The sequence below is a fragment of the Apiospora phragmitis genome (assembly GCF_038363925.1).
Source record: "Apiospora phragmitis strain CBS 135458 chromosome Unknown utg000006l:1.0-5683423.0:1.0-5690449.0, whole genome shotgun sequence".
In the NCBI taxonomy this organism is placed as follows: domain Eukaryota; kingdom Fungi; phylum Ascomycota; class Sordariomycetes; order Amphisphaeriales; family Apiosporaceae; genus Apiospora; species Apiospora phragmitis.
The window spans coordinates 2164912-2181288 of record NW_027117404.1 but is presented as its reverse complement, the minus strand read 5'-3'; the positions used below and the strand labels follow the sequence as shown (position 1 = coordinate 2181288).

Here is a 16377-nt window from a genome sequence, read left to right as displayed (position 1 = left end):
GCGGGGCAACGCTAGCCGCATAAACCGCCTAACCGTGGAGCTGTGCTGCGCTGTACTTGCATCTCCTACAGGGGATCTGCAGGGATGTGGCGCCGAGAGCGAGCCCCTGCATCTCTGTAACCCAACACCTGGAGAAACAGCCCACCATTCAAATCTGGGATCGCTATGATCTGCCAACCTTCCAACTTCATTACACGGTAGATGTTGGCTGACGCCATTTATTAGTGAACAGCTAGAATGTTCCGGAATACCATCATGGACTGGTAGTGCTCAACAAAAGAATAGTAGATAAATGAATGCAATTGGGTATCATCGCTCTCAACGTTAGGTAGTCTACATGGAAGCCAAAATCTAGAGTATCGTCATCTGTCTTGCAGCTCAGATCAACAATCTCTCCAGTCCGTAACCCTCATTGTCGTCGCCCTCGCTCTCCCCTTCGACTTCGCCATCGTCATCGCTGCTCTCGTGTCCCAGAACTACCGGATCGGGTATGCTGTCCCAGCTCGGAACATGAGCCGGTTGGGACCGTTCTGCCCGCTCCGTCCGGTATTCGTCCGCCTCCCTGCCGTCCTCGCGCCGGTACATTTCCTCGAACTCGGCCTCCTCTTCCATGCCCGCCGCCTTGACCCAACTCCAGAAGTCCATGTTGGCCTGTCCTTTCTTGGCACCGTCGCCTTCGCCTTCGCCACGCAACGCCTGGTAATCGCCGTACTCCTCGTCGTCGTCGTCCACCTCACCAACCTCCTCGACCACGAAGCTGCCGCTGTTGGCCGGGCCGTAGCCGTAAGGGAACCACTTGGAAGCCCGTGCCATGATGGCCTGCTTGGCGCGCCGGGCCTCGTCGGGCCAAATGTCCTTCTGCTGATCCTTCAGGAGGCGCCTGCGGGTCTTGGTCTTGGGGGCCTTGGCCCACTGGTTCGGATCCGCGGGCAGGTTGGCGAAGTGCGCCGCGTTGTCCTCGCCCCAGTCCAGGTGGACGACGTAGACCGGAATAATCTGAGCCCTGTCGAAGACGATGTACTCGAGCTCGCGGTTGCACACGTACGAGTCGATCTCTTCGCTGTGGGTCCGATCCTCGTGGCACCAGTTATGTTCTCGAAGGATGCCGCCCGTCCGGCCCATCAGTGTCGCGCAGACGATGAGCTTGAGCCCAAAGTACTGGTCGGGGGGCGTCGCCTCGCACTCATAGTTCGAGTACGAGAGGGAGAATGCAGGATCGGGGCTGCTGTAGATACCACGCCCGTACGTCGAGCCGCAGCGAATCTCATGTTCGGCCTGTGTATTGGGGTTCATTTCGCCCGGTTTCAAGAAACCATGACGGACAATGGACGGGACAAATTGGCGCTGTGTTCCGTGCCAGGTCTGGTGCGGCTTGACGATATGCTCTACCATGTCTTCCAATCGATTTCTGTGCGCAGCGTGGGGGGGTATATAGCGGCGAAGATAATTTGCTGATCTGCCAGAAAGCTGGTTGCGGAGTCTCTCCTGGCGTCGTCGGAACGCATGTACCAGGTCTTGCCGAAGTACTTCTTCCACATGAAGCACGCGAAACTGGGGAGGGATCTTGCGAATGATATCCGCGGGTGACTTCCCCAACAACTCGAAAGCAGTTCCACGCTCTATCCCCTCGGATTGGTTTCGGGAGATATTGGCCAGTTGCTTCAGCTGGGGCTTGGTGGTGAACTGATTTTCTCCCTGGTACTGCTGTTGCTGCTGCTTTAGTGGTTTGCGCTCTTCCACTTTCCGCCGGAATGATTCGATGTATGCGACCGTTTCCTTCACTAGCGAGAGAACCACCATGGTAGGTTCGTAGATGCCAGAGCCGGCGTCCGACTCGCGCGCCCGCCATTTCTCCATGTTGTTCGTGTGACTGGCCTCTTCCACGATCTCGCCCAGACGCGCGCGCAGATCGATGACGGCGGTGCGGGAGAGCGTGTGGTGGCACTCGACGCTCCATGCCACTGCCACGACTGGGTAGTGTGGCCCAGCCAGAACGCGAAGAGTGAGCTCATCGTAAGCAAAGGCCAGTTCTGCATCCAAGGGAGAAGAAAGCCTCAGGTGGTCGCCGAGTAGTCCCTCATTGACGAGCTGGTCTAGTTCCAGATCACGTATAAAGGAGAGCTCGACGAGCTCGTCCTCGGAGAAGAGGTATGTATCCGACATTTTCATTCATCAAACGTGGTGTTGGCAGTTTGGGAACCACCTGGCATCACCAATGGAGTTAAGTACAGATGTGATGCTGCTCCGCCACCCTCGTTGGTGAATTGGCTTCCCCGGTGTGACTAACCCAATGGGCTTCAGCTGTACTGGGCAGTGTGAATAGAAGCATATGAGTGAGTCACTGACAACTTACTAAGCAATGGACCTTCACGTAACGGCCACATCCTGTATGTAATACGATGACTTTACGTCGTTTAGATGTTGGAGGCCGGACTTCATATCACCTGGATATCAGATCTGACCTTTCCCATACCGACCAATTTCTTCACTCTTCACGCCTCAACCTCAATCACGGGCTGTTCTTTCTCTAGTAGTGTTTATTTCCTTGCTGGATATAATGTATATATTGGTAATCTACTATTGCTGTCCGATATGTTGGAATAAACACCATACCCGCGTAGCTCTTATTGGTTTTACGGGCTGTCAAGGATCTTAGGGTACCATCCAGGATGCGAAAGGAACGAATGCTGACCTATTCAACGAGAAAGCTAGCTTCGAAACACCGGCACTCAACCAACAGGATGAAGACACTTCATCGTTGCTGATTTCTACACACGCACGCACCACCACACCACACATCCCCGAGAAGCCCATTCCCCCTGAGGCCCAACTGTTTTTCGTAATTTCCCACATATCCCATCGAGCTCCTCAGCAAGGAAAGGCCAAAACCCCAAGTCAATGGACCGGAGATAAATGATCAAATAAGGAACCAAACCGCAGCTATTACTCTTCACCGTGTATGTATGGATTCGACGATCAGCTCACTACCTCGTCTTTCACTTCTCCGACATATTGTACCTGATTTCCCTCAGGCTTCTTGGCTACCGTCTCGTCCAAGATCGACTCGCCCGCTGTGTTAGTTGCTAAAGTCTTAGTTTCCTCGATAGGAGCGGATCCTTCTGCCGCTGGCTCACTTGTCGATTGCTGCTCCGTAGGCTTACTGCTGGTAGCCGAGTCTGTAATCGGTTCCTTCGTCGTTTCCGATTCCTTGGGCTCTTCTTTGTAATCTTCCTTGGACTCCTCCTTGGACTCCTCCTTGGCCTCGGTCTTTTCGACGGGAGGTTTCGGTTCACTAGGTGTGGAAACAGGCTCGCCTAGACCATCGACCGTCATAGTTCCTTCCTCATCAATCGACCACAAAACCCGAGTGGTCGAGAAACTCAATACCGGCTTCCCGTCCACTGTAGTCGGCAAAGTGTTCGGGCTCGGGCTCTTAGTCGGAGCTCTTCGCTGCGGGCCCCTGGCACGACCCTTACGGGCATCAGGAAGGGGAGCCTTTTCCTTCTCCTTTTCCTCACTTTGCTCTTCCTGGGGCTCATCCTTCTTAGGAGCTTGAGGCCCAAGCTGTAACCGTTTGTTGAGGTCGGACATGAACCCAGCTTGCAAGGCAGCAATCTTACCACCCACCGGCCGAGCCGGAACAGCCGGTTTCTGTTTCGTTGCTGCTTCTGGTTCCCTGGTTCCGGAAGGTGACTTCGAGGGGCGGGCCGGAATTTGTGGCTTCGGCCGGTCTGGGATGGCGGGCTTATCATCACCTGAGCCCTGCTTCTTAGGGGGCCTGGCAGGTATCGAAGGCTTCTGAGAAGTTGCTTGCTGGTCAACGGGGGACTCTGGCTCTTTGTCATCACCCTGCGGGGTAGAGACTGTAGTAGTGAATTGGAGAGAGTCGGGTGTGTCCTCCCAAACGTCACGACTGGGGAATCGGTGTGCAGATTTTGATCTCGCTGCTTGCACCTCGGTGTTGAGATGAGGTTGGCCTTCTACCCAGGAAGGTGGTCGTGAACGACGCTGAGCGAAATGATCAGGACTACGGTCTTCTAGCTCCGCAAGTTCCTCTTGCCTCCTAGCAAATGCCTGGGCTATCGTCTCGCCTTCGCGGGGGGTGATGTCCGAGGCCTTCTCTTGCGCACGACTTCTTCTGAAACCCTCGGCAGGTTCAGGTGTATGTACTTCTGCTGTGGCATGCACACTGTTAGGAGCGTCCTCCCAGACGTCTTGGCTGGGAAACCTGTGATGGAATTCCTTCAAATGATCGGGACGAGCCACTGGCTTCTTGTCGCCTTTGTCATCGTCGGGGAATAGAGGCTCATACTCCTCAACATCGTCAAGTGGGGTAGAGTGCATCTCGGGAGGGGGTGGGCTGTAGATGCTGGCAGGTCGGCTGCTTGGGCGACTGCGGGGCTGCTCCATTTCATAGTTGCTACCACGCCGTTCCGCCGGAGGCGCAACCGCCGGCTGCAACTCGTACGGCGATGGTCCTTTGGCTACTTCATCGGATGCCAGAATAGGGGCCTCGTAGCCTTCCTCAGTGTCCGCACCGACCTCCGATGGCTCACCGCTGTTCTTATGATATCCCTTGCGGTTGCCATGGTCATCAACGTGGATAACGCCATCGTCGTCCGTGTCGTCGACTGAGATCTCGGCCCGGTAAAGCCGCCTTTGAGAGGCGAAGACATCGGCTCAGCATGCTTGGCAGCAGCCGAAGGTGGTCGAGGAGAAGAAATCCTCGACGTGTATTCCTCGGTAGCTTGATGTCCAACCTGCTCACTTGGCGTGGAAATGTGGTCTCCAGTACCTATTTGTCTTGTTAGAGGTGCTCCGAAGTTAGGGGATAGGAGTTAAGATTTTACCGAAGCCACCTCCACGGCTAGCAGTATCACGGACGATCTTATTCAGTTCTTCGCTGCTCATCGAGTAGTCGTTGGCACGATCGTGTAAGTGATTGTGGACTTCCTTCTTGTGTAACTCTGGATGCTTCTCGTAGTAAGCCTTTTCGAACTTGTCTGCCGGAGCCACGCCATGGCCGTGGAGACCGTAGCTGCCCGGGGAACGGAATCGAAACCAGTGCGGCCACTGTGTTTTCTCGAGTGGTTTTTGGGCCTGCCTGCTGCCTCTGACATGGCAACGCTCGGGGCGGGCGAGGGAGCCTGGACGTCCCCGGCATAATGCAGCATAGGCACCCGCTGCCCAATCTCGGGGATACCATGTTCGTCTTCGACGTGACTGTCGGCGTTAGACAGTTGACTAGTCGTACTAGCCTTCTTCTTGAGGCCTTTGCCGTAGCCATAGACGTCTTCGACGGTAGGCCTTCCGATGCCAAAAGAAGCGGCTTTGTCCGAATCGGTACGAGTGACCGTCATGACTCGCTGCTTCGCATTTTGTGCGGGCACTGTGGGCTTAGGAGCATAGAGCTGGATATCCTCGCCGATTGTTCGGGTCTGCTCAGGAGAGGTCGAGGCGGGGCGGGGCGCGTCAGTAGATGCTTCCAGCTCGTCCGTAAAAGCGGCGTACTCCTGGCCTTCCTGGCCAATCGAAGGCAGATCTACACTGCTCGAACGGTCGGCTGCATTTACCGACATGCCCAGGCTGCTCTGGCCGCGTTGACGACTTTTCGAAAAGCCCTCGTTCAGAGGGGAGGGGGCGAATCGGTCATGGTTTGGGGAGACTGATCGGTTGACGCTCCTCTTAGTGGGTCGGGGAGGTATCGAAGGCATGGAGGAGCCATTGTCCTTATCTTGACTCCTCGAGGGACGAGGCGGAATTGCTGGTGGTTGCTGCATGGTAGTGGCGGACATTGTAGTCGAACAAAACAGCTATGCCAAGAATGCCAGAGGTTATAAGCGGTCGAAGTACACAGTGACGTCGTTACAATTGCTTCCAAACGGACAGAATTGAGACCTGTTGAAAGGATGGGATCATGTCAGTGACAAGCTGGGAAAACACTCTCGAGTCACATAGAGCCGGTTTTGGGTAAAAGGGCACAAGAGGAACTGTAGTGTGTGTAATAAGCAGAATTTTCGTTATCGTGATCTGTTTAATAGGTAGTAGACTGATGCTATCTTTGCCAGCCGGATGGTCGCTTCTAAGCTCGACTCTCCCTTGCAACGCCATTAAGGGGCCCAGCGTATGGGTTGGGCAATTGAGCACTGGCTAAATCAGGGGGTGGGTGTATGGGAAGGAAGCAAAGGTGCATATGAACAATAGCAAGGGGAAAAGGAGGGCAATGCAAGATAAGTGTATCAGGCAATACACACCGCATCAATGCCACCCAAGAATCCTGATTGGAATGCAAAGGGAATCCTAGCTGAGCTGACCGACGGAGGGCGAGTAGTGTCGTTCAAGTACGAGCTGTGGTTGGTTCGTCTGATTTTGTTCTTTGATGAATTCCTGTAATGCCCCAAACTACGGTCAGTAAAATAACCCCATTCAACTGCGGTAGCTTGATTGTATGTAGTGTATCTCTCAGGTCGAGATAAGGCACAGCCAGAAGTACGTAAGACTCAAGAGGGATGAAGATAAGCGAGGAGTGAGAGGATAAGGTATGGGGATAAAGCAGGGGAAGAGCTGAGCTAGCAGAAGAGATTGAATGAAAACGGTTTATTCCAGAGAAAGAGAAGCTGGGTAGCAATGGTGTCATTCTTTTCGGGCACTGAAGCGCGAGGCAATTCCCGGTTGAATGGCGGGTATCATCGCACTGCAGCGAGTAATGCTCCATGGCCCAGAACTTGCATCAGCAGCCCTTCTAGCCCGAAGCACCTGCCCGAGCTTATACCTAAGTAACTAGCACCGGGGCAACTGCAGGGGCAACTGAAGGGCCTGGGGGTGTTTTCTCCCGTTTCTTCTTGTTCAATTTTGGGGTTGGCTTGTGACAACACTCAATTGTTGGCTTAGGGTTGCAAAGCAGTTGCTGCCGCTGTAACTAGCAGCTTGCGGCGGGGGGATGTGTGTTTGTGTGTGGGTATGAAGTAGGCATGTATTGCGTGGGCGCGACAGCTTCTCAACCTCTAGCGAGGGGCTGACAGCGCAAAACTTACCTGTAGTGGTCGGCTTTGCTTACAGTTTCTCTAAAGTAGAGCTTCGAGGTTAGGATTACACAATATCGAGATGATATTGCAATTGGTGGTATGGTTGTGTAAGTGGTTGTAGAATGTTGTTTCGCAAGCAGATAATAGACGGGTTATATGTTGTCGGCTCCCTTGGTATAAAAGGATGAGAGAGGGCTTGTTGTTATAGGAGGGAGACGATGCGACTCGGCGTATCAATGCAGCAAAGCAAGTCTTTTTGTAACCGTTTACGGTGTGAAACCTCGAGGGCAGCAGGATCTTTAAATACTTTGGGCTTGTTTGGCCCAGTCACGGCTTGTCGATGTCATGAAATGTACGAAGTACCTGGGACTTCCATTAGTTACGACAACAAGCATCGAACAGGGATCGAGGTGCTCATGCTTGCTTGCTCAGGTGAGTCCCCACGAATCCACGATGGCCCGTTTGTAAGTACAGTAGTGCTGCTGCTGTAGCTACAGTAGTAGACTCCTCTGCCGGTATGTACCTCGCAAAAGCAGCAGATGAGTGGACGGGCCCTGCCTGGCTGGCCTGGGTCTTATTGTTCTCGCCAGGGCTTCTTGCGCTTCTGGCGTGTGACCTGCCCAACTTTTGCGCGATCGATCTCACGCAGGAAAAAGGAAAAGCGCAGCCGTCAGGCCGTTTCTGACGATGGGGAGGGACAAGAAACACCGTGAAAGACGGAGGACGGACCAAAGATTGATACCCTTGAACATGTGGGGTACTAAACCGGTTCTGTGGCTGCTGCCCCCTTCATCCCCTCCCCTCGAAACCGTCATGAAAGTTGAGCCTATGGCAAGACACGTAGTTCCTGCATCATCCAATCATTGCAGGCGGTCTGCGCCTCAGCTGGCTCACTTGGACGGTGACTACTATTCCCAAACCAGCTGAGGGGGAGCACCTCGTGGCATCACTTGGCAACGACACAAACCACTTGGCATTCGCACCAGAGTTCTTTCCAATCGATTACGATTCTTCAGGCTTTCTTCTGGATGCTCTTTTCCCAAATATACTGGGTTTCGGCTGTTCTTGTGGCTGGGCCTCTGGAAATTTGTGCCCGTTGGAGGGGATTGCGTGCTGGATAGGAAGATGCATCGGCATGGCAATATGCATTCACTTACATCATGCGGCGGGTAAATGATTCGATGTACCCTTTTTTCCAGATGTAAAGTCAACATACTACAGCCATTACCACAGCTAGTTGAGGTACGCGTTGGCACCCACTTGGGTAATACCACTATGCAAACGCCGGCCGCATGTTTTAATGCGTGTGACGGGTGTCATGGCGATCCATAATAGGTCCAGATTGGGAAGGAGGAAACAAGCTGTCAACTCTCAACTCTCTTCCTGTCCTCCGATGCCACCTTTATTGGCACCGGTCCTGCTTCACCGTGTTCGTCCAAAGTTGAGATGTCAACTTAAACGGAAGTAAGCAATGACCAGAAGACTCCAGCCGGCAATGCCTTGCACTGTAAAGTCGCACCAGTGTCAGCCCTGATCAGTGATCGCCAACTCTAAATCTGCGATTTGATGGATACTGGAAAGAAATGTCTCTCGTCCATCGATTTAGGGGGCAGGGGGTATGCAGGTAATGTAGGTATGTACACCTCCCGCTGTCCGCTGCTAGCAAGCAGCCTGACGCCCTGGGGTATTCCGTAACGACTTTCGTCCACGAAAGACAAAAAAGTCATCTGACGTTGCAAAAGTATGAGCACTATTAATCCAACCATGCACCGTCGAAAAGTAGAACCCCTTGCAACCGGGTGGGCTTTGGGTTTGGACCACAACCTTAGATGCATATATAGTACAAGTACTTCCATAGGTGAGGAAGCGGTCTGGTCGGCCTTCAGTAGGTACGGAACGACATGCCTCTTTTGGTAAACCGATTGGGTTTTCTAGACTTGGTTCGGCCGTTGTGTCTTTTATTAATTGCCGTACTTAAGTGTGGTTTCTGTGTGTGTTTGTATCATGAATTCCCATGTTATGAGGGCTTTGATTCCCCTCTGTTCACGATGATGTGTGTTCAGACGAGGCCTCAAAACAAAGTGGCTCGTCCGTATCAAGAATACGTAACCCTAACCTAGCACCTGAACCGTTCCATCTACGGCAGCACTGTTGATTGGAATGAGCCCAGCCGGATGGGAACGCCGACCGTTTCTACGCCAAGGCTGCTTCTAGACCCCCTGGCTCCTTCTTGGTGTGTGGAGGATCCATTGGACGACAGCACACCGTGGCATCGCGAGAGCAACTACTTTTAGACAAGCAGCACACAGCACACTCACACACGTCCTGAAAATGTGGACACAGCGGCGCAAACAAGCAGAGTGTGCAGTATGCTCACTCCACCACCCGCAACAACTTGCGAGGCCCTCGGCCTTCAAGTGCCTTTGATAAGACTGTGGACTAACCAGATCTAGCACCAAAAGCCATATATTTCGATATGCTACCAACGCTTGTACGACGTTGCAGGCATGTTTAGGACCCCCTACCAGGTATTAAACTACCGTTCAGTAGCTGCGATACAGGTGGCGATACCTCCTCACTTTGAATTGTGACTTGAGCAGTAACTAACTTTGCTACTCAGCTAGGGGTACTAAACATACCCATACGACGTAGTATACCACTCGGGTATGCGCTAGAAATGTAGTGAATCGATTTTATACTTCTCTACGTTTTCTCGACCGCCATGGCAGTTATCGATATCTGGGACATGATATTGGTCAACCCGGAGTCTTTGTCATTGGCACTTCTGGTCCTCGGCCTTGGACATGGTTTTGGTTGGCAAACTTTGGATTGAATAATGATACCTTTGCTTACCCCGTCTTCTCACTCCAGAACCAATGTACATATAATCGTGACTATTCGTCAAAAAGCACCTCCGGCCGAACGCAAGCGTCTCGTAATTTTTGAATCCAGTTCATAGACCTCGGCCAGGAAATCAATATCTTCCTACACAATCATCTGCGCGACACCCTGTCCGCCCAAGGTCTTGCTCCCGACGAAGGCCTGGCCCTTGACACCAGCGGCCAGATAGCACAGGGCCGTGAAGGTCAATACGATTGCGGCGGCGATCAAGCTGGTGCCCTTCACAATGATACTCAGCCACTGGATCAGGGCCATGACGCCGTAAGTAGCAGCGCGCATGTAGTTCGTCGACACCTTCCGAATGAGGGCATCGAAATGGGCCGAGGTAGGGCAAATTCGCAGCAGGAGAGGAACTTCGATGAAGAGGATGACGAAAGACGATATCCTGGTTGCACGGGGCAGGTTAATACGTTGCTACGAGAAGGGACGGTTGGGCCGGACTTACAGACACAGAATGCTGAAAGCGATAATGACCAAGTGGAAGATGAAGATGTTGGCGATGCCAAGGGCGAAGCAGAGGATCATCGACAGTATTCCGAGCCTGCGTCATACAGATCTTGTGTTAGCCAACTCGTCGCCTGACACGTGGTACGGATACGGCAATGAGCAGCTCTCGTAGCATTGGCTTTCTGCCTGCACGTAGTATGGTGTATCCAGCATGTAGTGGCCGATGCCATCCTGGATCAGATTGGGGAGGGGAAAGAGCTCGGAAGATGCGATTATTCTTACCATTGCCCGTAGATACCTAGCAAAGCGCCATGAGTTAGTCCCTTGCGTTGCTTGATTGACTTGTGGTTTGAGAGCCAGGTCTACGTACTGAAGTTCCTCGTTTGGAATTCCTCCTTGAGAGTCATCTTAAGGACTGTTGATGCGACTATTGCTGTGCGCGTAAGGCTGCTGGTAATTGCCCTGGGAGCTGTGATCGAAGATGACGAGGCCCGATTGAAGGTAGATTGCAGATCAGGTCCACTGGGAACTTAATAGCTGCGAAATGACTAATGTCGGCGGGTTTTCTAAGGGTTGTTTGCTTGTTTGTAGTTGGCCGGATCGCTTCCAAAGCCGTGATGTGGTGATGATGTTGAATGCGACAAAAGTACGGCTGTTGGGTTTTCGATGTTGAGACGGCTCAGCTGGGAATGTTCTCAGCACGACAATGACCAGATCGCCAATTGAGAGAGAGCCTTTGGCCTTTGTGGATCAAATCGGGAGTGGAAGCTGCGGACGACTTCAGGTGGTGTCGTATTACTGCCGGCAGGAGCTAGGTTACAGTAGGAAGGGGGGTACTTATTGGGTACAGGTGCTACCGGAAAGGGTCTTGGGGGTCTTGGGTCTTGGGGGTCGAGGTCTTTCTTCAGTGGGCTGGTGCATGTGGTATCGTTCCTGGGGGCTGGCTGGCACTTGCTGGCTGGGATCAAATAGGTACGCTTTCGTATTGGTCTGCCAGGTCCGGCACCCAGCACTCCAGTTGGTTGCCCGTGCTATTTGATCCTATTGGGAACTTACAGCGACCTAGAAGTATGTAGATAGCATGTAACTTTGCTTTGTTGTACCTGGCAGGACCCCTGGCATCTCCCATTCAGCAGTCCCTGCTCGTGTCGTTTTCTTCGATTTTGTTAGGTCAGATGCAGGGCCTCTTTGTTTTGGCTGGGAAACAGGAAACAGCCAGTGACTGATCGGGCTGGTGAAGAATGAAAGCGCTTGGACGGTTGGACCAGCCTTCGATGTATCCCAGGGGACTCTGGAACGCTAGAAACGCTTAGCCCCGACTCCTGGGTTTCCACGCTACGAGTCTGATTCTGATGGGCAGGCTCGTATGTTGTCTGGGCGAAATAAAGGTTCCGTTTCAGTAATTGTCGATGTGAGCTCAACATAAAAGGAACGCAATGAAAGATGGACAATGTATGTATTTGTATATATGCCAACTCCTGATGCATCAGTATAACTTAATGCTTTGAGTGCCAGGCAACCATATAACATGGTGTCTAGGGATGGCAAGACTCAAATCTGACCACAACAGTTGCGTACAGTATGACGCGGCTTTCGCTGTCGTGACGTTGGGAGCTTCCAGGTCAGAATCGCACTCGCACACGCGCGTCGAGCGTTCCCACTGGACATATTCACGGGTCTTGCAGCCTCGAAGTCTGAGGGGTTGTTGTTTTGTCTACAGATTCCTTGATTTGTATCTTCTTCGCCCGTCACTCATCTCAGTAACGATGCCCGAGACAGGTTGCCGAACCTATAAAACCTAGCCAAGTTCATCTATGCACCAGCAGCGAATTTGCACCAGTTTCAGCCGCCGAATGCTCTGGCCGAATATGATGTCAATCCATATAGTCGCAAACAGACCATGTCCCTTTAACCGTAGACCAGCTTGAAGATGTCGTTGAAGACGAAGAACGAACCACCCTCAGGCACCAGGTGGAAGGTTTGCGTGTAGTTCATGGGGCGCTGCTCCTCATCGACCTAGGCCATGTCAGTGGAAATTGGGGCTTCTGTACTGGCTAGAGCTTACCAAGAGCTGGCCAGTCACCAGTACGAGGACGCCGCCGCCGGTGCTGGGCTGGGCATCAAGGGTAGCAACCTGGTGCTTCACCTGCTGGAAAGGGAGACCCTGCAAAGAGTGTCAGAAAAGGTTGCGATACCATGGGCAGAGATCGGGCGACATACCGAGAGCTTCTCGACGATAGCCTGGGCACCCAAGCTGGCCGAGGACTCAAAGGTCAACATGGAGTTCTCTCGCTGCAAAGTCCACATTAGCCCGCATCCCCTGATTCGATGTTTCCATCTCCAAACTTCGCTAGGAGTCCGCTTACGTAGAGGGCGGAAAGGGTCTTTCGGTCGGTATCGAACTGAGAGTAGTAGAAGGTCACGAATTGCTCTGGTTGCCTAAGTCAGTCGGGTATGCGACTACTACATGGCCATAGGAGGCTGGGCACGGGTTGGCGGGCTGCGACGGCGCCCAATGGTGGCCATGGCATGGTAATACTAACTCGCGACTTCCTCAAAGTCTGGGAGACGTCAGTACATGTTTTCTGAGTCATCGGTGACAGGTCGTGACGAAAGGGCGGAAGTCGATTTTGGAATAACATTGCATGCGACAAGAAATGGGCGCAAATGCGGGGGGTCACTCGAGGTCACTCACTGGCTGCCATCTTGACTGAAGGGGAAGTTTTTACTTCTTGTTGTGCCGAAGTGGTCTGGTGGTGGGAAGTAGTCGAAATCGAGAACGACGGGCAATATATGTGTACGATAGCTTAAGGCACCAAGGGGGGACGTAGAGGTCGTCAAGAGGGTTTATTTAGGTGGACACACAGGAGTAAGGTGAGTGAGGCTTCCAAGTGGTGTTGATAGAGGGGCACTTATCTAATTTTCGAGAGCTACACCACCTGTCGGCGGGGTAATTTGCGGCTGGGCCGTCTCCCCTCATTCAAATTCATCAAATCCTGTATGGACCATGTGGCTTACATAAGAAGAAGAAGAAGATGGTCAAGCAACCTTCCATGGCATACATTAATAGTACGGCCTTTGTTCATTCATGCCTGACATGGTCATCCGATTTGCCAATCTACAGAACCGCTGGATTTGGGCCGAAATATGACTCTTGTTTTCATGGACAAGGCAGTTGTCGTTAAGAAATGTCACCCATTCTACCTAAGTACCTACATTACGTGTAGGTACTCGTAGAAGAATGCATGGCATGTGATGGTTGTTGCACGTTTGCTTTGCCCTTGATAAGGCAATAATCTGTTCTGCATGCTGGGCAACGTAGGTACCAGGTAGGTATGCAGTTACCGACCCAACATCGCATAAGATAGACGGCCAAGATTATATATTAAGCGGGTGTTTAATCGCTTAGCAGTAGATCATAGCGATAGCCAAGTTACCACGAACTGCTTGCACCGGGGTGCATCTGAGCTCGGCATCCATCCGTGTGCTATTTCGGGATTCAGATACCCTACATACGTAGATCCCCCTGATTCATTCCGAAGTCATCTTAGAGTACATGTCAGGCAATATACGTTTGGTCTAGCGAAAAAATGAAGTATGTATTTTCGTTCATTCATATCCATTACCGCGCCAACTCATAAGACTTGAGTCGTGTAATATCATTATCCTTCTTTCGCGTATACTCTTGCCCTGCTCCTGTTCACCACCCGACTCCCACAATTGGTCGCCCATGTGAATCCCATGCCTCACAACACAAGATCGTGTCTAACCGTATCACATACCCTTATGGCCAAAATTTTGCTTTCTCAACCTGCTCATGAGTGGTAGCAATCCACCTAGGGCTTAGGAACGTGCAGCGATTTGCTGGTCATCAGGCAGCCGTGGACAAGGAACATCAGCACAATGGGGTGGAACTCCAGAGCCGAGCCCGCGAGCCAAAGGCCACCGGGGACCTGGTCGAGCACCCAGCCCTGCGAGACCCAGTAGGCCATCAGGGCATCGATGCCCAGCGTGGTAGGGATGGGGGTGCCCTCGAAGTAGCTCGCCTTTCCGGAGGCGTCGTGGGGGATGTTAGCCGCCGTGACGTTGAAGCGCGCCAGCCGCGTGAGGCCGCACAATACGAAAACGGCCAGAAAGATATGGTCGACGGTTGTGCGCAGACCGAGGCTGAAGGCTACACAGGCTGGAGCAAGACCGAAGGAAATCTGAATTTCCAAGCAATACTTCATTAGCACATGTAAACCCATACTGAAGACGGAATGGAAGATATAGCAGGTAGACCGTGTGGGGGAAGGGGCACGTACCAGGTCAGCAAGCGAGTCCAGCTCCTGGCCCATCATGCTGCTCTTCTTACGCCAGCGAGCAACACGGCCGTCCAGAAAGTCGAAGAAGAGGCCGAATGGCAAAAACGCAAGTGCGAGGTACAGGTTGGACTTTTCGGTGGGGTCACCAAGACAGTAGCGAAGCGAAGAGAAGATCGACATAACACCGCAGAATCCTGTAGTAAAAAACTTGAAATATCAGCACTCGTGTTTCTAGTCATGATTGCGCTTCTGGGAGAGGCATGGAGGAGGCATTGGGTAGTAGATTCGCGACAGAGAGTCGTACCGTTCATCTCAGTGATGTAGTCTGCCATGTGCATGGCCCGGAGCAGTGAGAAATGGCCCGTGGAGGAGGAGAGAAGATCCTTCTGCTTGTTGTAGGAGGGCTCTGGTCAAGGACGTAGTGTCAGCAGGTGATTGCTTTTGGCGCTCCGATTGCGAGAGGACGGGGAAATGACATACCCGTAATGTCGCTGCCCTGCTTCGCGAGGGCAGCGCCATTGCTGGAGGCAGCACTTGTTCGTTTCGACATGTTCGAGTTGTAGTTACAACGTCTGGTCGTGGAATGAAGAAATGGTGCAAAGGGGGGAAGTTATGTAGAGTCGTGATGGTACACCGCCGTCTCTGTGGTGGTTGGTGAAAACGGTGGCGGATCTTTTACCCCGGCAAACCAATTGTGAGGCCTCGCTTGTGCTTGTTCAGTCCTCGCAAAGCGTCGCAACTAGATGCCAAAGTAATGGGAGAAAAAACTTTTGGGTTCGGGAGAAAGAATGCAGAGTTGTTGGGGGACGAGGCAGGTAAAATAGAATGCAGGTAAGGTAAAGAAAGAAAAGGGTAGGTAGTCGTTCTGCAGCCCGTGGGCCAAGACGTGGACATCAAAAGGGAAGCAGGTACTCCGTACTTACTATTGAAGACCTACACCTGCTCTCTTGATTTCCTTTCCATCAGTGATTTCATACAGGTAGGAGGTGTGGGAGGGGGGGCCTGGACGTCATCAGGTCTAGACAGCCCATCAGTAACCCCAGCTGAGCTTAGCCTAAAGGTGCCGCAAGCTTGGAACCGCCCACTGGCTGCGCGCAGGCTGACAGGCTACAAGCTGAGTGGCTGCTGCTGTTCTCATCTTGCCGTTTTGTTTGTTACCCCACGTCAAGGTCGATCAATCTTTCGTTGCTTTTGCTCTAGTCAAAGCCAAGCCGGTTATGTCATCTATAGAACTCGCCTAGATGAGTATAGTCTACCTACTACCTCCCTGCATAAGGCAAATATAGTACCACTCTACCAGAGTCTCTACGAATCAATATAGGTCACGGCAGGCTGACTGCCGTCCCAACAGTGATGATGAGTGTGACAGTACGTGTCCTGCGTACTTCACGTGCGTCATTGGCAAGGCGCCATGCCTTGGTTTCGGTGAACTAGATGTTGGGCAAGCTGCGTGCCACTATGTATGTACTATGCTGTTTTAACGACGCCAAACAATTTCTCCCTCTAATATGTCTGGCCGCTATGGGCCGCGACTCCGGGTATGCGAGAGAACGTAGATCCAGGTATTCTATAAGCCGTCCAGCGGAGTTGTATCGCACATTGACTCACAACTCCCCTTCCTATTACTTTTACCCTCCCTTTCTCTGGAGAAAACGACACGCCCGTTGAATATACCACTTCGAGGCAACCCTCCCTCCCCA

The 16377-nt window shown here is 52.4% G+C and overlaps 5 protein-coding genes across 5 annotated transcripts; all 5 read right to left on the bottom strand.

Moving 5' to 3' along the window:
* Nucleotides 1-378: 378 nt before the first annotated feature.
* Nucleotides 379-2163, bottom strand: PG994_005930 (uncharacterized protein; the record flags this gene model as incomplete). Its single annotated transcript, XM_066857339.1, has 1 exon — nt 379-2163. The coding sequence occupies one exon, from the start codon at nt 2161-2163 to the stop codon at nt 379-381; it is 1785 nt and encodes a 594-aa protein (XP_066716608.1).
* Nucleotides 2164-2976: 813 nt separating this feature from the next.
* On the bottom strand, nt 2977-5795 carry PG994_005929 (uncharacterized protein; the record flags this gene model as incomplete). Its single annotated transcript, XM_066857338.1, has 4 exons — nt 2977-4657; nt 4732-4795; nt 4851-5038; nt 5119-5795. The coding sequence occupies 4 exons, from the start codon at nt 5793-5795 to the stop codon at nt 2977-2979; spliced, it is 2610 nt and encodes an 869-aa protein (XP_066716607.1).
* A 4215-nt stretch (nt 5796-10010) lies between these two features.
* PG994_005928 (golgi family apparatus membrane protein tvp18) lies at nt 10011-10780 on the bottom strand (the record flags this gene model as incomplete). The annotated part of the gene is made up of 4 exons (XM_066857337.1): nt 10011-10311; nt 10372-10467; nt 10656-10671; nt 10744-10780. The coding sequence occupies 4 exons, from the start codon at nt 10778-10780 to the stop codon at nt 10011-10013; spliced, it is 450 nt and encodes a 149-aa protein (XP_066716606.1).
* Nucleotides 10781-12281: 1501 nt separating this feature from the next.
* On the bottom strand, nt 12282-13078 carry PG994_005927 (nuclear transport factor 2 (NTF2) domain-containing protein; the record flags this gene model as incomplete). Its single annotated transcript, XM_066857336.1, has 6 exons — nt 12282-12389; nt 12439-12537; nt 12594-12665; nt 12740-12804; nt 12917-12934; nt 13069-13078. 6 exons carry the CDS (start codon nt 13076-13078, stop codon nt 12282-12284), a joined length of 372 nt encoding a protein of 123 aa, XP_066716605.1.
* A 1131-nt stretch (nt 13079-14209) lies between these two features.
* Nucleotides 14210-15227, bottom strand: PG994_005926 (CDP-diacylglycerol-serine O-phosphatidyltransferase; the record flags this gene model as incomplete). Its single annotated transcript, XM_066857335.1, has 4 exons — nt 14210-14578; nt 14678-14871; nt 14982-15083; nt 15158-15227. 4 exons carry the CDS (start codon nt 15225-15227, stop codon nt 14210-14212), a joined length of 735 nt encoding a protein of 244 aa, XP_066716604.1.
* Nucleotides 15228-16377: the final 1150 nt, after the last annotated feature.